Source organism: Nomascus leucogenys, chromosome 11, assembly GCF_006542625.1.
Source record: "Nomascus leucogenys isolate Asia chromosome 11, Asia_NLE_v1, whole genome shotgun sequence".
NCBI lineage: Eukaryota > Metazoa > Chordata > Mammalia > Primates > Hylobatidae > Nomascus > Nomascus leucogenys.
In genome coordinates this window covers 58,101,949-58,121,558 of record NC_044391.1, presented here as the reverse complement: position 1 = coordinate 58,121,558, position 19,610 = coordinate 58,101,949, and the positions used below count along the sequence as shown (strand labels likewise).

Here is a 19,610-nt window from a genome sequence, read left to right as displayed (position 1 = left end):
AAGGGGTTGGACTTTCACTGATCCTTTCTGCCCAGATTCACCAAGCGCCAACTTTGTGCCAAGCCCTGTGCTGGATGCTTTACCTACACTTGATCAACTAGTCTACTTAGAGGCTCTATGCAGTCAGCACCATTAGCCTTCCTTACAGATACTCAGAGAAGTAAAGTAGCTCCCAGGGTCACACAGCAGCACGTGGTGGAGCCAGGATTTAAACTCACATCAGTCTGGTCCCAAAGGCTCCATATTATTTTGGGGGGGGTTTTGTTTTTGTTTTTGTTTTTTTGAGAGGGAGTCTCACTCTGTTGCCCAGGCTGGAGTGCAGTGGCGCCTTCTCGGATCACTGCAAGCTCTGCCTCCTGGGTTCATGCCATTCTCCTGCCTCAAACTCCCAAGTAGCTGGGACTACAGGCGCCTGCCACCGCACCCGGCTAATTTTTTTTTTTTTTTTTTTTTTTTTTTTTTTTTTTTTGTATTTTTAGTAGAGACAGGGTTTCACCGTGGTCTCAATCTCCTGACCTCGTGATCCACCCGCCTTGGCCTCCCAAAGTGCTGGGATTACAGGCGTGAGCCACTGTGCCAGGACCAAAGGCTCCATATTCTATGGCCTCTCACTCACACAGTTGTGCCTGGTATAAAGCCACTCTGTCTAAATTGTGTCACAACCAATCCAGAATGGGCATCCAAATAAACCTGATGGAACTGGCTGTTTGGGTCAAAGGGGCTCTGGGGGCACTAGCATCCCAGAGTCTATTGATTTCCACTGTTGCTCCTAAGATGGGCATGGCTTGGAAGGAGGGTGGGAACTACTGCAGGTCTTTGGGGGCTGCAGCTGCAGGAGCCGAGGCGACATGTGAGCCTCCCCCTTAGGAAGCTGAGGTCCAATTGACTGGTTACCTGCCCCAGAGGACATGGCAGGGCCATCAGGATCTCACCCTGAGTGAGGCCTGGAGCTCAGCCCTCCGGCTGCCTCACTTCAGCCTCTGCACCTGCCATTCACTGCTTTCTTCTCTGGTAGCCCCTGGGATTTGATGGGGACTATCACAGGCCAGGGTATAGGCTTTGCCTGAGCACAGGTGAATCCCTGAGATGGCTCGTAGTGTGCTTATTGCGTCTTTTACTCTGTGGCTGTAACACTCCAACACTAGGAGAAAATGGCGTGGGTTCACTGCCCCTAGAGTTGTGTCTACTGCTTAGAACAAAAAGCAAGCCAGGATCCGAGGGGATTTTCAGGGAAACAATATAGAATATGCAATCAGTCTTATTTTGTGCTTGTAGGCCACCCAAATCATGGAGCTACGATTGAGGTACTTCTCATGAAGGTGACTTGAGGTGTGCCATCCCTGATACAAGAAGGAAGATGAAGGAAAGGCAGCGGTGCCTCTTGGGTAGAAGGGATTCTCTGTTGGAACTATTGTTATATGCTGAACACTAGGTGCTTCTTCCAACAACCCAGCCAAAGAGGTGTTTTGCTATGTCCAGTTTGGAGCTGCAGACACTGAGGCTCAGAGGGGTATGTAACTTGCCTGAGATAACACAGCTAGGAAGTGGTAGAGGTGGAAAGTCAGTCCTATCTGTCTGACTTCAAAGCCTGTGACCTTACAATGTATAAAATGGTAGGTACAGTGTTTTATATGAGTGTCTGGCCTACACAGAATATGCAGGGAAAAAAATACACAGCAACTTATACAGCCCTGTAGCTCATGGTCCACCAGGGCAGCCATGGGGTGTGGCCCGCAGGCTGCAAGCTCTGCAGATGCAGCTCCACTCTTTTTTATCCTTACCCTCGGCACATGGTCAGTTGCTTGGTTGATGTGGCCCTGTCCTTACAAGTACCCAATAAGGTATGACACTGTCCTGAGGGGCCAGTTTTGTATCCTCCAATTAACTAAATCCAAATTAATTTCATGACAAACCCTACAATAAACCCAATCCAAACAGGAAGAAAGTTCTAATCTAGAGCCACATTCTGTGTCCTTATTATTAAATCAGAATTGCAAGAAGCTCACAAAATCTTCAAACTGAGCCTGAGAAACCAAAGGTAGACATAAGGAAGAACTTCCTATGCAAGAGCGCTTTTACACCCTAGAGTGAGAGAGAAAGAGAGATGGGTTTCTTTCCCTGAAAACGGGAAAGACATTGCCTTCATATCTGGGCCAGAGGCAGGTGGCTGAACAAGGTGCCACTACCCAGCAGCCACAGCTAAAATCTGGTCCCCTGCTCCTCCCCAGACCTCCACACGCAGATTCAGCTACTGCCCTCCATGACCCTTCCTTGTTTGGCAGTTCTTCCCCATCTTTTCACAGAGGGATGAGCAGCTGACAGGGGTGTGGAGCCAGGTGGAGGGAGTGTTTGCCCAGGGCTTTCTGGGTAAGGGAGGTAAGACCTTACATTCAGCCCCGGGATTAAGGGATCCTGAGGGCTTCTGTCACTCTCAGCTCCAAACCCACTGTGTGGTGTGGGAAAGTGCTCACACTACCCTCCCTGGCCAGGCAGGCACCCTCACCCCATTCGGTCACCCAACCTCAACTGCCCCACCGGGCCTGAGTCATTCTTGGGGAACCAGAGCCAATATGAGGATCAGAGATTCTGCAGAAAAGGGCCATCAGCATTTTAGGGAGAGGCCAGTGAGGGCAATGAGAGGACAGGCACTCCTGAGAACCAGGCGTGGGGGTCTGTACCCAGGGGCTCCTCTTTCCCCAGGCCAGAGAGCTGCCCCTGCCGGCCTCCTACCCCAGCACATACAGACAAGGGCTTCCCAGCATGTTCTGGCGGCAAAAGCACCCTCATAAACAAAATCACGTGCACAGCCTCATGAGTAAAACAGATAAGGAGAGATGATCTAGTTGGTGCAGAGGAGGGACCATGACCCTTCTCACCTGCTGACCTCCCCCTAAACCCCTGAAAGCAGCCCTTAGGGTCCTCAGTTTGGAAACGCCTGGGTCTGGGCCATTCCCATTCTTTGACAAGTATGTCTAAGCAGCACGTTATTGTTGGTGGCCCCCCTGGGCTGCAATATAATCTCTGAGGCTTTTTTCCATGACAATTGAAAGTTTCTATTGTTCAGTTTTTGAGCTCTAAATATAATTTTTTTGAGACAAGGTCTCCCTCTGTCACCCAGGCTGGATCGCAATGGTGCAATCACAGCTCACCGCAGCCTCAACAGCCTCAAGTGATCCTCCCACCTCAGCCTCCCAAGTAGCTGGGACTACAGGTATGCATTATCAAACCCAGCTAATTTTTGTATTTTTTTGTAGAGGTGGAGTCTCATCATGTTGCCCAGGCTTGTCTTGAACTCTGGGCTCAAGTGATCCACCTGCCTCAGCCTCCCAAAGTGCTGGAATCACGGGCAGGAGCCACCACACCTGGCCTATGATCTCAGTAAAACTGATTTTTTTAACACTGCCACTAAGTTACCGTGGCTTTGGATACATTCTTCCCCTTCCTCAACCTGTTTTCTTATCTATGAAATAAAAAGTCTGGAGTCCATTACATCCAATGCCCCTTCTAGCTCCAGCATCCCCACCTGTCTATTCCTTTTTCTATATAAGCAAAATAACCTGGTGGTTAAGAGCTTGGGCTATGGAACCAGATTGCTTGGATACCACACCTAGCTCTGCTACTTCCTAGCTGTGTGACCTTAAACAAGTTACTTAACCACTCTGTGCTTTATTTTCCTTATAGGCAAAATTAGGATGATAATAGTATTTATATTACAGGCTGTTGTGAAGAGAATCAGTTAAAGGCTTGACAGCAGTGCTGGCACACAGTTGGCACTCAATGAGCATTAGCAAGTATTCCTCAAAGTGTTGTACATGGGGTGGACTATACTCCATCTGTCTGAGAAGGGAAGCTAGAGACCACCCAGGCTGGTGAGGCAGAGCTGACCCTAAACCTCTAGGCCTTTGTGTTCCTAAGCTGGAGGTTAGGGTTTGGCTGAAAATCCCTCTGCTGGCCTTCCACAGCCCTGGAGGAAGCTTTCTCAGGGCTCTTCAGGGCTCCTCTGAGGAGGATGGAGTGATCAGTCTGGAAGAGTGTGGGGTGCATCCCAGCAAGGGCCAGGAGCCCTAAGGTTGCCAAGGAAGGGAGCAGAGTGGTGACAGCCTGGGGTCCGGCCGGCTGGTTTGGTAGCAGGGTGGGGAGGGCCTGAGAGCTGCAGGGTTGAGAGGCCAGCCAACTGGGGAATCACTTGGGTACAGCTTGAGGAGTGGGGTCCAGACTCAGAGTAGAGAACTGTGGAGATGAAGAGGAAACGAGGTGATACCAAGAGACACATGGAGGGAGGAGCAGTAAGATTTGGCGAGTGACGGAGGCAGGAGTAGGACGGAGGTAGCTTCGGGGGTGACAGGACAGAGGGCTTGAAATTGCAGCCCTGGACACTACTGACCCCCCTCCAGCCAGCTGGATGACTACAGCGTGAGAGGTCACTTCTGTGAGCGTGAATCACCTCACCTGTAAACTGGAACACCACGTGCCCACTACTGAACCTAGGGCTGTGGTGATGATCACAGGCAAAGTAATGTATTTGTAAACCACAAAATCCAATTAAGTGTAGATTTTTCTTGCCGAATGGATGTGGGGGCTGAGAGAGACATCACTGAGGCCAAGAGGATAAGCTGGGAATCCAGAAGTCAGGGAGTGGGGAAGCAAAGAAACCTAATTCCCGAAAGAGCCTCTATAAGCCAGATGCTTTACACATGTTCTTATCACAACCCACTTTTACAAAGGAGGAAACTAAGGCTCAGAGACGTTAGGTAACTTGACCGAGGTCATACAGCTAGTAAGTGGCAGAACTTGGATTTAAACGCAAGTTGCCTAGTTCTGAAGCTTAAGATCTCTACACTGAACAAAGCATGCTGTCTGCCCCTACAGAGTTAGTGGGAGGCTGAACAAGCACCAGGGGTGGCTGGGTAATAGGCAGCCACTTAGCCAGGTCTGGCCTTGAGCAGCTTACGTATTCCCTCTGAGCCTTGGTATCCTCTTGTGAGCTATGTACAGCCCTGGAGTGGCGATGGTATCAAACTAATGTACCTAAGTAAGGATGGTAATTGGGGTGTGGTGAGTGTGTGATTATTGCTGTGTCAGGCATCAGGACCTTAATCAATGGACACAATTTCAGTTCCCCAGGCAGGACAGACTGCAGCCACAGACAGCTAGCTGCAGTTGCACCATTTATTGAGACACAGACAGGGAAGGGGGATGTGGGTAGATTCAGGCAGAGGGTGGGTCTGGTGGAGGACCGGAGAGGTTGAAGGGTCTTTGGAGACCACTCCCAATTTCTCTCTCTCCTAATGGCTTGGGAAATTCAACCTCCTCTCAGTGGTCAAAAGGTCACCCCCAAGTCACCCAAACACATCACTCAAGCTGGCAACTTTAACCTCCCCTCCCATCCTACCGCAGGACCAAGGAGAAAACCTGAGTAGATTTTAGCCCTTCCCAAGATGCAAATAGTCTGGTATGAAAATACCCTGGGTCTGAGGTCCCCTGGCCGTTCCTGCTCCTGAGAAGTGGCTGGAAAGGGCAGCAGAGGTGGGGTGAGGAGGGCAGGGACAGGATTGCAGGGGCCGTTGCAGGACACAGCAGCTAATATCTCTGGCTGGACGTCTTGACCGTGGTGGTCTTCCTCAGGATGGAGGTGCCCCCAGAGACTGGCCCTCCCTTGACGGTGCCGTAGCCCACATTTGTGCTGAATCCACCCTTGGTGGCCCCCCCACTCCCACCCAGGGAGATGCCACCTCCAAAGCTGGCTGCGCCACCTCCGCACACAGTGGTGGATTTGCCAGTCACAGCTGCAAAGCAAAGGGTCTGGATTAGTCAGGGTGGCTGTGCCACAAGACGGCTGGGGGACACCCAGAAATCAGTGGTGAATTAGAACAAAATCAGGCAGCAGAGCTATGGGAAATGGATAGAGAAGCCCAGTACTAGGACCCTCTGAACCTGTCTCCACGGGCTCAAATGGAGTAGACCATGCTTTAGGGCAATGACAGGTTGCATAAACTGAGCAGAGTTCTGGGGCCTAGCCAGGGGTGGAGCAGGAAGTGGGGAGTAAATACTCACAAATGCTGACTGCACTGGGACATTCGCCAGACATCCTAGGGGACACAGAAAGGCCGGGAGAGCAGTCAGTGGTCCCTGGTGCCCACATGAAAACCCTCTCCTTCCCTCTGCCTTTACATTGGATCAACTCAGTGAATCCTGATGACAAGACCAGGAAGCATGAGAAGTATGTGTATAGGGCTGTGCCCAGGTCCAAAAGCCGGTGCTGCAGAGAAGGCAGAGCCACCAGTAGGCTGTGCCAACTCCCATCCTCCCCTTTTCTTTCCTCTCTGCCCATGTGGGCTACGGACAGCATCCCTGCCCCAATGGAAACAAGCCCACAACCAGACAGAGCTGCCTAGTTTCTGCCCAGTTTCTCTCTGTTTCATGCCTTTCCTAAGGACAGGGATGGTGGATTTTTTTTTTCCAAAGCTTCCACTGCTGGTGAAATCTGCTGGTGAAAGAGGAAGTTCCATTCCTACCGGGCTGTCAGCCACAGTAAGGATTAACAAGAGTTGTGCCAACCAAGGAGAGGAGTGGTGGAGGCAGTGGGCACAAGCAGAATTTCCCCCCGCGTGAGTCAGGATCTTGCTCCCTGCTTCCTCCCTCTCCCTCTTGACCCCAGAGCACACTCCTTGGGCTCTCCCCCAGGGCAGGCCTAAGCAGCTCTCTGGGTCGGGCAGGAGGGGCCACCACCTGCTCTCCTCGCTCTCTAGAAGCTTGCAGTAGGTGGCAATCTCCACGTCCAGGGCCAGCTTGACATTCGTCAGCTCCTGGTAGTCACGCAGCAGCCGTGTCAGGTCCTCCTTGGCCTGGTGCAGGGCCACATCCAGATCCCCAAGCTTCTTCTGAGCATCCTTGAGCGCCAGCTCCCCATGCTGCTCCGCTTCCGCAATGGCCGTCTGCAGCTGCTGACACTGCCCAGGGGAGAAAGGTGTTGGAAGCACCCTCCAGGATCATCCCATTCATCTCTCTGCCCTCAAGCCATGGAGGCATCATCATTCCCACATCCCTGCCCCCAACCAACTGGGAAAGAGAGAAGAGAAATATTCATCTGAAGAGATGCTATTACACAAGCAGGATCAAGTAAGGCCACTAAGAAAGTCCTTACTGAAGTCTAACCTCAACCCCTCCTGCTGCAGATCAGCCCAATGCCTCAGAAGAGATGAAATAAATAACACAGCCTTATTAGTAACCAGGTGCTTCATTCCAATCTGTGAAAGAACCCACACTTTTTAGCCGCCCTAAAGATGGAGTCGGCATCAGCATCTGTGACCTGGCCCTTTGAACCCTCTACCTCCTGTTCTGACTTCCTGGAGATGGGATGGATCAGTTTCCTTGGAAAAGGTTGTCCCACCTGCTCTACCACTCATATACCGTGTGACGTTGGACAAGCCCCTTCCCTCTCTGTGCCTCAGTTTCCCCCCTGTAAAAGGAGCCTGTAATCAATGGCCTAGCATTCTATTGTGTCCATCAGGAGAAGAGCAGGCCTAGCCCCTCGAGATGACAATGAGAAGGCCCTGCCAACACCCAGTCCAGACCCCCAACCCCCCAGGTAGAGTCCCACCTGCTTCTTGGCTGCATCTGCCTCCCCCTGCAGCCTCTGGATAGTGCGGGTGAGCTCAGCAATCTCGTTCTTGGTGTCCCGCAGGTTGTCCCCATGCTTCCCAGCCGTCACCTGCAGCTCCTCATACTGAGGACCAAAGAAGTGACAGTGAGCTTTCAAATGGCCCCAGCCCACCCTCACAGCTGGAGGCCCCATGCAGGTTGAGTATATCTGGCCCCCCAGACTCCAAGGTTCCCAGAGGCCCAAGCCTCTCACAATGGGAGAAGATCTGATCCGACCCCAGGCCTCACACCTGAGCCAGCTATGCCTCTCACCTTGGTCTGGTACCAGGCCTCGGCCTCAGCCCGGCTCCTCTGGGCAATCAGCTCATATTGGGCCTTGACCTCGGCAATGATGCTGTCCAGGTCCAGGTTGCGGTTGTTGTCCATGGACAGCACCACATTGGTGTCAGACACGTGGGTCTGCACTTGGCTCAGCTCCTGAAGAAACAGAGACAGCTGCCACCAGCACCCCTGCTCCAGGCCCCAGGAAGCATCAGAGGGTGAAGGACATGGGCCCCCAGGTAGCATCAGGAGGCCTGTGCTCTTGTCCAGGCTCCAGCCTAGAGCAAAGTAAGGAAAACTGCAAGGAAAGGCCTCAGTCTCCCCAGCTGTAAAATGAAGCTCCCATTTTTACAGACTTTGTTTATTTTTATGGGTTTGCAAGCTTCCAAAAGATTAGAGAGGGAGCTCTCTGCACTAACACTGGTGCCCGGCACTGTGCTAGCACATTCACTAACCCCTCTAGGCCTCAGAACACCCTGTGCAGCAGGCGGGCCCATGGCAGGCTCACAGGGTGCCTTTGTGCAAATTGGGGAAAGACACCCCTTCAGGTGGAAGCAGCATGTCCAGCACCAGCCAAGTCACCAACTGCATCACCATCCACAGTAGTCCTGACCATGGACAAGTGAGGAAAGAGGTTTGGAGTGGAGGAGTTATGCATCCAAGGGCACCAGGTCCAGGGTGGGACCCAGCCTGGGACCAGTCAGTTGCAGCACAAAGCCCAAGTGGTTCCCTCTAGAGCACACTGAAAGGTATAGACTGTCGTGATGTTCTTGGGCCCTCCTGTTTCTAGAACCATCGTCTTTCACACATAAGTAGGCTTCAGGATGCTGTGAATGGCAGGTTAGGTGATGGGGAATCGAAGGTCTCTGTTCTGGCCTTGGGACCAGCTGGATCGCTGGGCCACGACTGTGATGGCTCCCACGTGGGGCTCTGCCTCCATCTCTCCCATGGTCCTTCCTGCTCTGGGCTGCCCATAGAATGCCCTAAACTCCAGCTCTGACAAATCACTCATTCACTCAGTAGTCCTCAGAGGCTCCCTGATGGGTGGAGAACCTTCCCCCTAAAACCCAACACCTCCCATGTTCTGGTCTTCTCTCCATCCTTTCTCAAATACTGGCCCTTCATGGCAGCCCAGGGAATTATAACAGAATAATAATAACAACCCTCTCATGCTGAGCATCACTGTGGTTCAGGCTCTGCGTTAGGCACGTGGCAGGTACTAACTCATTACATGCCCTTTTCCAGTAGCACAAAGAGATGAAGTAACTTGCCCCAGAGCACAAGCCAGTAAGTGAGGAGCTCAGTTTCAAACCCCAGGAGTCTGACATCAGAAACTGAGAGGACACAGACTAAAATAGAGAAAGGCAGGAACAAAGGGAGACAGGGGGAAAAGAGAAATACCAAAGGCAAAACTGATATCCATATTGATGTAGATGTAGATTGTTAAATTAGATTGTCTTTCAAAAAGTGGGATGAGGAGTTTAGAGATCCAATCAATCTAGTCACTACAAAAACTTGTGGTTTTTGGGAAGATATGAGTTTTGGAGATAGACAAGCCTGAGATCAAGTCTCCAGCCTGATGTGCACTGGCTGTGTAGCTGATGTAGCAGCTAAACCCTGCGATGCCTCAGTTCCCTCTTCTGTAACACGGCCTGATCATACTTTCTTCCTGTGGTGGTTGTGGGGCTTAAGATCCATGTATGACCCACGGCATGTGCTGAGTAAAGTACATTCTTACTTGCCCAGACTTCTCTGAAGGCCATTGGAGGTGCCCATAAGGCCTATTTGTCACAGATAAGATTGTGTTGTCACAGCTGCTTTGTCTCCTTCCCCACCGAGATGAACTGTCAGCATCATCATGAAGCATCCTGCCCCTGCCCTCCTCAGCTCAGGGTCTCTCTCCAGCCCCATGTCAGAGCATAGTTCTGAGGAAAATCAACCCGAAACTTTTAAGACAAGGAGGCAAAATCTCTCTACTGGATGGCATCAAGAGTGGATGAGGTGATGCAATGGTCTTGCTGGAACAAGGGGATAGAAAGGTCAGGCTTGGCCAGGTGCAGTGGCTCACACCTGTAATCCCAGCATTTTGGGAGGCCAAGGCGGGCCAATCACTTGAGCTCAGGAGTTCAAGGCTAGCCTGGGAAAAATGGTGAACGCTGTCGCTACAAAAAATACAAAAATTAGCCAGGCATGGTGACGTGCGCCTGTAATCCCAGCTACTTGGGAGGCTGAGGTGGGAGGATTGCTTGAGCCCAGGAGGTCGAGACTGTAGTGAGCTGTGATTGCGCCCTCCAGCATGAGTGACAGGATGAGACCCTGTCTCAAAAAAAAAAAAAAAAACTCAGGCTTTCCAATGAAAGAGAGCTCGTGAAATCGGAGCAGAAAGAGCTCTGTGAATCGCTAAGGTGTGTGTCTCCTTAGACACCAGGGACTCTAAGGGGGAAAGATAGTGGAGACTTCTAGGCAAGGGTAAAGGGAGCCAGCGGGCAGAAGTGGCACAAGCGGAAGAAGGACTGGGTTCCACAGACACCCCAGGCCAGAGGGAGGCCACAATGGAGGCTACCTTCCTGCCCTGTGAGACACCCAGTGATAGGTGGTTCACCCCCAGATTGCCGTGGGATCTGGCTTGGCCAAAACCAGACCATGGCATTGGTTACTGAGAGCCATGCTGGTTCCATGACTGATCGAGCCCATGAGGCAGCAAGGGAACGACTGTGCTGATCTTTGTTCTCACCCCACGGAGGCACTGCTGGGCTGTGAGGACCTCTGACAGGAAAGGGCCCAGGCTTGGTCCCTACCTCTCTTTCCCTTGCCTCCTCCTCACCTAACTGTGTCCACACTCGATGTGGGCACTCACCACCCACTGGTCCCCAAGCACCATGCTCCTTCATGCCTCCGTGACACTGCACAGGCTGGGCCTCAGGCTGCCAAGTCCTTCCTGCTCCTCCTCTAGAAGTCCAACCCTTCCATCAAGATCCAACTCAGATGTCATCTCCCTCGAAGGCTTCCACAGCCCTCCCAGGAAGGGTCAGCCACGGAGTCCCCATGTGCCTTTGCACCCATGCCTGTCCCCCACAGCTCTTATCACTTGATAACCTGGCCCCACAAGCGCTGAGACTTTGTCTTTGTTGCTATGTGGAAGGTGCTCTGTAAATGTTTGTTAAATAAACAAGGCATAGCAATGGAAAGGAATGCTGAGTGTGCCAGCCATGTCCTTAGACCAAAGAAAAACCAATTCCTAAACATTCAGAAAAGACGGGGAGAGAGAATGGAACCTAACAGACCACAAGGAGGCCCCAGACCATGGATGACCATCAATGACCCTGGCAAAGTAGAAACTGGGGAAGCACCTAAAAACTCAGCATGGCAGCCCAGAACACTTCCCAGCAAGTTCCATCCAGACAGGCCGTGCGGAGATGCTGGAAGGCAAGCAATCCAGCCAAGGATAAGCCTGAGAAACACCAAAGCCAGGGGTCAGAGGCTGCTAGATGAACTCTAGGCAGAAATAACACGGAGGTCCCTTTGGGCTGATCCCTACAGAAGATCCAGGAAAGGCCAATCGCTCAGCTGCTTTGTCATTTGCCTGTTTTCCATCAAGAACAAACTGGTCATCAAAGTGGAAAGCACAAGAAATATGTTTGAGGGGAAATGGGAACCCAAGACAGGGTAGATGAGAGGCCTTGGCCTTGTTAGAGATCACAGGGATCCAGGCCAGAAGAGCATACACTCAGAGGCTCCAGGGACTGCCAAGGGGAGGAACGCCCTGGTCATCCTTGAGAGATATGGAGAGGAGGAGACCCCAAAACCCCAAACACAGCAAATGGCCTGATTTTCAAACAGGAGAGGTTTGGAATTTTTCAAATAAAGCTGACGTCAACCTCCTCCAGACCCATAGAATGAATTCCTAAATGTGTGTGAGAGGCATGAAGCCATCAAGGGTTCCCTAAGGAAAAGTGGAACCAAGTGGATTTCATTTTCCTTCATGATTATAATATTAAACTGCTAAAGGCCTGCCATGGACAATGTTTGACCAAGCCTTTCATAGCATTCTTGAAAGAAGACAGAAAAATGTGATCCTGGTAACAGTACTGTTAAGGGGATTTTAAAGTAGCTGAGGCTATTTAACCACAAATTATTGGTTAACAGACTAACAGTCCCTTGGAAAATCACCACTGAAGACCCACAGGACTTTATTTTAGGCCCTGATTGCCTTAACATGTGTATCAATGATTTACACTGAGATGCTATCAAATACCTAGACTGAAAGTTTATCCCATCTGCAGATAACACAAAGCTATGCATCACTAATACACTGGATAAAAGAATCAAGTTACTAAGAGCCCACATAGCTTAAAAGGTTGGGAGGACACCACAATGGCATTTCACAGGAAAGAAAGGGAATGGTTAACTATTCCACTCAATTTCAAAATTCAGCTACCCAAATACAGGAAGTTGGAGGAGAGTAGATGCATGTCTCATTTGAAAGGATTTATGTGAAAAAGTCCAGAAGGGGTTTTAAGAAGCCAACATTGTGAAACGACTTCTAAAACAACACATAAACTAGTGCACTATTAGGCTGCATCAATAGAAGTTTGTATCTGATACCTCCCTCCACACCCCTCTATCTTCTGAATACTTCACTAAGAGCCCTGTTTCCTGAACATCCTCACATGCCACAGATTTTTATCCTGTCATCATCATGACTTCTAAAGGGCTGTCATGTGAAAGGCATAAGTCACATGGAAGATAATTGGGCAAAGTCAAGGGCAGAAGTCATGAGGAGATCCAAGTCAGTGCTCTAATAAAGTTGTTCAACAATGGCAATGCCTGCCCTAAAAAGCAGTGAGCTCACTGCCACCGGAAGTATTTGAGCAGAGGTTACATATGATAGGGTTATGTCAGGGATATCATAGAAAGTTTTCTTGCACTGGAGGGAAGGTTGGTCTTGAGGTCCCTGCGGACCCTAAGAGTCTATGATTCTGCGATCAATTCATGTTAAGTTCAACCCTCTCACTCTAGTCTCCAAAGCCCTCTTGTCTCCTGGAACCCCTGCTGGATTCTTTAATCTACCCACACCTCACCTTCTACTCCAATCTGGAATCCCAGTCCCTCCTTTCTGCCCATTCCTCCTCCTCATCCCTGGCTCCATTACAAACCGGGCAGGAAGAGGGCAATATAACAGTGGTAAGAGTCAGACTTCAGGGTTCAAGAGCCAGATTTGAATTCTAGCGTGCTTCTTCCTAGCTATGTGACCATGAGCAAGTAACTCTGAGCCCCGGGGTCCTTGACTATAAAATTGAGACAATAATAGTACTTGCATTCTGGGGTTATTGAGAAGATTATGTTAAAAGTTTGCCCCAGTACCTGGCCCATCAAAAGCACTCCATACGTGGAAGCTAGTATTAATTAAAGTGTCAAGGTTTTAGGCCGGGTGTGGTGGCTCACGCCTGTAATCCCAGCATTTTGGGAGGCCGAGGCGGGTGGATCACCTGAGGTCAGGAGTTCAAGACCAGCCTGGCCAACATGGCAAAACTCCATCTCTACTAAAAATACAAAAATTAGCCGGGCATGGTGGCGGGCACCTATAGTCCCAGCTACTCCAGTGGCTGAAGCAGGAGAATCGCTTGAACCCTGGGGGCGGAGGTTGCAGTGAGCCGAGATTGTGCCACTACACTCCAGCCTGGGCAACACAGCAAAACTCTGTCTCGAAAAAAAAAAGTGTTAAGATTTCATCTTCCACCAATGAGGTTGCACTGGTGAATTCAGGTCAGACCTCCATGGAAAACCCCCAGCGCTGTTTATAGTATATGCAAACTCTCCCTGCCCATTGGCCACCTCACCATTTCATAGAGTTGCTGCAGGAAGTCAATCTCCTGGGTCAAGGTGCCCACTTTGCCATGCAGATCCATCCGGCCCATGTACGCTGCATCCACATCCTGGGGACGAGAGAGCAAGACAGATCCTCAGCCCCCAGGGATGTCACCTCTCCCCGAATCAGCCCAGTACCCTGGCAGCCAAAGGACCACCTCCCCCACTCCACTGGGCTCACCTTCTTGAGCACCACAAACTCGTTCTCCGCAGCAGTGCGCTTGTTGATTTCATCCTCGTACCTGTTACACACAGGAGACTCAGGCCAGGCTCAGCCTGGCTCTGCCTTTCAGGCATGGGACCCACTCAGCCTTACGGAAGCCCTGATGGGTCCGTCACTGACCAAGAACACCTCTGGGGAGCAGTTCTTTAATGTAGCCAACCAGTGAAGAAACGTGGGGTCTGCCTTGATTTAAACATTCTCTCTCCCCACCCCATTTTAGGGAATGAGGCACAGAATTTGTGCAATAATATGGCAATCAAGAGCTGCCATCTCTTTTGATCCAAGCCCTTAGGGGGCTTTAGAGGGACAAGTGAAAATGTGTCAACAGTGGCTAACCTTTACCATCACTTTCAACAACACAGTGTCATTCAAACCAGCTAACTCCTCCCCAACCACTTTTGATGAGATTTTAAAGCTTAGAAATTGCCATGGTCAATTTATGGGAAAAGCCATTTTTAAATGTGCATATTTAAAAGTTATAAATACGCATATCAACCAATTATAATACATAAACCTTCTTCGGAGCTTGAGTCAAACAAGCTGTATTTTTTAAATTTATGACATGTATGGGATCACTGGAAATTCAAAACTGGCTGGATATATAATGATATTGAGGAATTATTGTTTTAAAATTTTTTAGGTGTGATTATGGCACTGTATGTTTTATTGAGTCATAGATGAAATACATTCACATGCAGATATATGAGTATAACTTATAAAATATTAGTGAATGAAATGACAAGATGTCTGGGATTTGCTTCAAGACTACAAGGGAATCGGAACACGTAGAAAAAGGCAAAGTTAAAAAAAAAAAGACTACACGAGAAGAAGGGAAGTGGGGAGGTGTAAAAAATGCAACAAGATTGGCTATGAGTCGATAATGATTAAAGCTGGGTGACAGGAACATGGGATTCATTATACTATTCCCCCTACTTTAAAAACTTTTTTAAATTACGAACAAACCTGCCAATTCTCCAGGTGGCAGCAGGTGCTGGACCTGAGCACCTGAGGGAGCCAGCTCTGTCTGTGCATCCCCCAGGTGGGCCTGGGACCCCGGGAATGGGGTGGCCCTCTTGGCAGGTTTCCCACTGCCCCTCCTCACTCCCACATGGCCCCGCCTGGCCTGCTCTCCTCACTTGTTCTTGAAGTCCTCCACAAGGTCCTGCACGTTCCTGAGCTCTGAGTCCAGCCTCCCCCGCTCGCTCTGAAGTCTGTCCAGCGTGCTCCGCATGCTACCCAGGTAGGCCTCAAAGAGGGGCTCCAGGTTGTTCCTGGTGACACCCAAGTTCTGGCCCTGCTCCTGCAGCAGTGCCCACTTGGTCTCCAGCACCTTATTCTGTTGCTCCAGGAATCGCACCTGAGCCAGAGCAGAAAGGGTGGGCTGACGTCATCCTCTGGTCACCAGAGGAGCAAAGGATGGGGTCCATTGCCACCTGCCCTCCAAGGCCAGGGCACCATAGGGACACTGCAGCCGCTCCTACGCTTTGCTGTGGGGAGGCACTCTTTAGGGGAATAGACTGCTGGAAATGACCGTCCAATCTGATGGAAAGAACCCTAACAAGTTAATAAGCACAAAAGCCCAGCTCGGTAGCAGTACCAATTTACTAGTTGGTAACCTTGGTCGAATCATTTCTCTCTGAGTCTCCTTCTCTCACTTGTCCTGCGTAAACTGGACTAGATCTATGTTTCTGACCCCTAATTCTGCATTAAAATCATCTGTTTAAAATGTAAATCAACTGTTTAAAATCATACACTTTGGGAGCCTGAAGCTGGAGGAGTGCTTGATCTCAGGAGTTCAAGACCAGCCTGGGCAACATAGCAAGACTGTCTCCACTAAAAAGCAAGACAACTAGCCAGGTGTAGTGGCATGCACCAGTAGTCCCAGCTACTCAGGAGGCTGAAGTGGGAGGATCACTTGAGCCCAAGGGATGGAGGCTGCAGTGAGCTATGATTGTACCACTGCACTCCAGTCTGGGAAACAGAGCAAGACCCTGTCTCAAAAAATAATAATAATAAATTAAGAAACCTGGCAAACTGGGTGAAAGAGTATACAGGAGTATGTTGTACTATTCTTGCAACTTTTCTGTAAATTCAACATTTTTTCCCAAAAAAATCTTTTTTTAAAATACCAATGTCTGGGCCCTTCCTCTATAGACTCAGAAGGAGGTTTATGGTGTGGGTTTAACAGGACCCCCAGGAAGTTCTTGGCCCAGCTGGGGTTCCAAGACAATCTCTCAGCCCTCCAGCTCCCAGGCTGTGATTCTGCAAGCCTGAGAAAGGTTTTGGCTTGTTTGGCCTCTGGGACAGTCCCACAGGAAAACCAAAAGTCACTAGGGGAGAGTGTGAGGAGGCAGGCAAGACGGCTTGCTTCATATTCTGTCATCCAGTCTCCCCAGGTCCCACCTCCACACCACCTGGGCCTCAGTCACATGGCCTGGGAGCACCATGCAGCAGGTGTGCCTATCATGAGCAGTAACACCTCTTAGTGCCAAAAACCACAGAGTCCAGGGGCCTGGGTCTCGGTCCCACCTCTGCCTCCAACTGCTTGTATCATCCTGGGCAAATCATTTGAGCTCTCTAGACCTCAATTTTCTCATCTCAAAAATGGGCACAATATCACTATTTCTGACTCTTCATAGAAGCACTGTGGGTACCTCAGGAGAAAAGGGATGTGCATGTTCTTTGGAAACACACAATTCACTGAACCAAGGTATATTTGTCTGCCAGACCTTCCCCATCATGACCCGCTGCCTTGGCTCAGGACTGAGGTGGACAATGCCAGCGAAACAGACCAGGAAATCCCAGCACAAGTGTTGCCCCCATCCATCTGGAGGCAAGGGCAAGGTTCAGGGCACACCTATGGGCAACAGGTCAAACTCCACACCCCCAGAGCTTGGTGACCTGGCGACCACCCTCCTCATTGTCCACCCCAAACTGAGCTTCTTCACTCAAACGGAGAGTAAAGGAGAAGCAAAAGGGAGCCTGCCCCTAGGACCCCACCCCCACACAACTGTGTTTTGATCACATCTTGCCCTCAAGCCTCCTCCAAGCCTGAAAGAACAGAACAAACAGGGCTCCATACTCTTAGCCTTGAACAACTCTTTCGAATCCTGAGCCATCGTTTCCCCAGTTGTAAAATGACAAGAGGCAATGCAGGCCACCCCACTAAGAGGAGCAATGAGGACAATCCATTTTTTGATGATGAGGTAAGGCTACTGTGTCATCAACTGTATTAATCGTGGTGGTAGGACAGGCTTCAACACGGGCAAGGTGGGCTTGGCAAACAGGACTCATGAGTAGACTGGAGACTCCCCCACACAGGCACAGCGAAGACCTGAAGGCCGCCTCCAGCCACCCACATCTTGGCATCCCAGGCTCAGACTGGGAGAGCTCCAGAGCTCTATCAACCACCATCCTAGTACAAGTAGGCTACAGCAGCCCTGGCCCAGCCCCACTCTCTACTAGAGGTCCCGCTTCTTCCCCAAGAGCTCCCTTCCTCCTTCCTGCTTGGCCCACCTTGTCGATGAAGGAGGCAAACTTGTTGTTGAGGGTCTTGATCTGCTCCCGCTCCTGAGTGCGCACTCGCTGGATCTCGGGGTCGATCTCCACATGGAGGGGGGTCAGCAGGCTCTGGTTGACAGTGACCTCCTGGATCCCCCCAGGAGGACAGGCAGGCCCGAACGTCTGCCTGCCAGCCCCCTGTCCCATAAATGCCCTGCTGCCAAAGCCAAAGCCCCCCAGAGCCCGCCCCGATGAGGCCCCTCCGGCCACACTGACAGAGATACTCTTATGGCCCGCCAGGTTATAGAGGCTTCGACTGCCAAAGCCACCTGTGCCGGGGCCACAGCGGGCCCCACCACCACTGCCACTGCTCCGGGACACCGTCACTGAGCTGAAGCTGGTGCGGGCCTGGGACCCACTCCCTCTGCTGGCAGAGTTGGAGCTGAAGCCCCCTTTGGTGGAGTATGTTTGCCGAGAGATGGAGGACCTCATAGCTGCAGAGGGGCCGGAGGGCAGGACAAGAGGGCAGGAAGGGAGTGCCGTGAGCTGCTGGATCACTGTGGGCTTTTTATCTTTTCCCAACTGGGCCGGCTCCCCAGCTCCACAGACACTCCTGCGCCATCGCCCCAGGGGGAGAGGGAGGGGTCCTGTGGGCCACGGGGAGTGCCCTCTCCCCCAGCAGGAGGGAGGGGCCCTCCGGGTTATCACCTGTGCTCCAGAGCTGGGGCTGAGCCGAGACTGTCTAGGGCAGGATGCCACCTTCTCCCCCTGCCCCCAGGCTCTCCTCGGTTGGCACAGGATGATACGGGCTCCCACGGCCACCCCCACCACCCAGTGGCTGACTTGCTGTCCTCCCACCCAGCCCCAGTGGCCACTGTCAATAGGGCTCTGTTCCATGGGGTTTGTCCCAGGCCCCAGTTGTAAGCCAAGGCTGCAGGGCCTGGGGCTGTGCAGGTGGTAGGAGAAGGAGCATTTGGCAATGGGCTGCCAGAGAGAGCAACCAGGCCTGCTCCCATCCCACCCCCAGCCCACGGCCCACTGCTCCTCTCAGGTCCAGGGTGGGTGACACAGGTGACAGGGTGAGAGTGGGGATAGCCTGTGCCTCTGCCGTACAGTGGCAGAGCCTTCTGGGAAGTGAGCCTGTGCTGGCAAAGTGGATTCAAGGACAGAAAGAGGATCCCTGCCCAACCGTGGGGTCCAGGCACTTCATCAGGAGGTAGAAAAGGCCTGGGGTCCTTAGGCGGGGCCCAGAAGCCTGGGAGCAAAGGACATTCTTATGGAGGCTGAAGAGAGGGCAGAGGATTTAACCAATACCTGAGATCACAGCAGAGTCCCCACAGAAAGGTTCAGCCACTTTGGAGGGAGCTGGAGGTGGGTCAAGGACACAGACCACCCTGGGTAGAGACAGGCACAGCTCCAAAAAGCAGGTGTTCCGAAAGAGCCCCAGGAGGCACACACAGCAGCCCCGTCACTCCCATCTTCCCCTGCCCCACATGCAGGAGCCCATGTGTCTGATTCAGAGGGGCCAGGGGAGTTCCTTAAATCACCTCATATGGTCCCCCCCACTTCCTATTCACCTCAGTCTGCTGGGACCAAACACAGCCCCAAGGAAAGACAGAGACATCAACTGTCAGGGCCGAGGGGTGACTGAGGAGGTGACTTTAGACACTGGCCCTCCCCACCCCCTTCTCTCAGCAAGAAGATGGGCTCAAAGTGAACAGAGACTTGCCTGAAAAAAAGGAGCGAGGACAGCATCGCTGTGCTCCCCACCCCCATCAGATGAGCAGGACAACCAGCCAGCCTGTGTCCCCAGGATCCCAACAGAGAGGACATGGGACTGCCATGGAGAAGGCTTGGCCTCCCTCCCATGTTCCCTACAGCCCAGGGAGGGCAAGTGAAGAGACAGCCTACTCCAGTACTAGAGGGAGCTGTGGGATCTTCTCCTAGGGTCCCTGGGAGGCTGTAAGTGGCTCCCAGTTGCTTGAAGAAGTTGAACCCGGCTCCCACGAGGAATGGGAGTGAGAGCATTTGCAGAACTAGTCCCTTAATAGCCAAGAGGAGAGGTTGGAGTTAGGACACTGGGCATTTCAGGGAG

General features: G+C 51.5%; 1 protein-coding gene across 1 annotated transcript; it reads right to left on the bottom strand.

Moving 5' to 3' along the window:
• Positions 1–5,155: 5,155 nt before the first annotated feature.
• Positions 5,156–18,052, bottom strand: KRT79 (keratin 79). Its single transcript, XM_030822606.1, has 9 exons — positions 17,531–18,052; positions 15,151–15,371; positions 13,973–14,033; positions 13,764–13,859; positions 7,915–8,079; positions 7,601–7,726; positions 6,730–6,950; positions 6,055–6,089; positions 5,156–5,786 (listed from the first exon to the last, which is right to left on the bottom strand). The coding sequence occupies exons 1-9, from the start codon at positions 18,005–18,007 to the stop codon at positions 5,581–5,583; spliced, it is 1,608 nt and encodes a 535-aa protein (XP_030678466.1). The 5' UTR covers positions 18,008–18,052; the 3' UTR covers positions 5,156–5,580.
• Positions 18,053–19,610: the final 1,558 nt, after the last annotated feature.

Bases quoted from the DNA above. Each gene is read 5' to 3' on its own strand.
- KRT79 (XM_030822606.1), bottom strand. From the start codon at position 18,007: ATGAGGTCCTCCATCTCTCGGCAAACATACTCCACCAAAGGGGGCTTC. The intron at 15,372-17,530 runs GTGGGCCAAGCA...GCTCTGGCTCAG, and splicing joins TTGCCTCCTTCATCGACAAG to GTGCGATTCCTGGAGCAACA. The intron at 14,034-15,150 runs GTGAGGAGAGCA...TGTGTGTAACAG, and splicing joins GTGGAGGACTTCAAGAACAA to GTACGAGGATGAAATCAACA.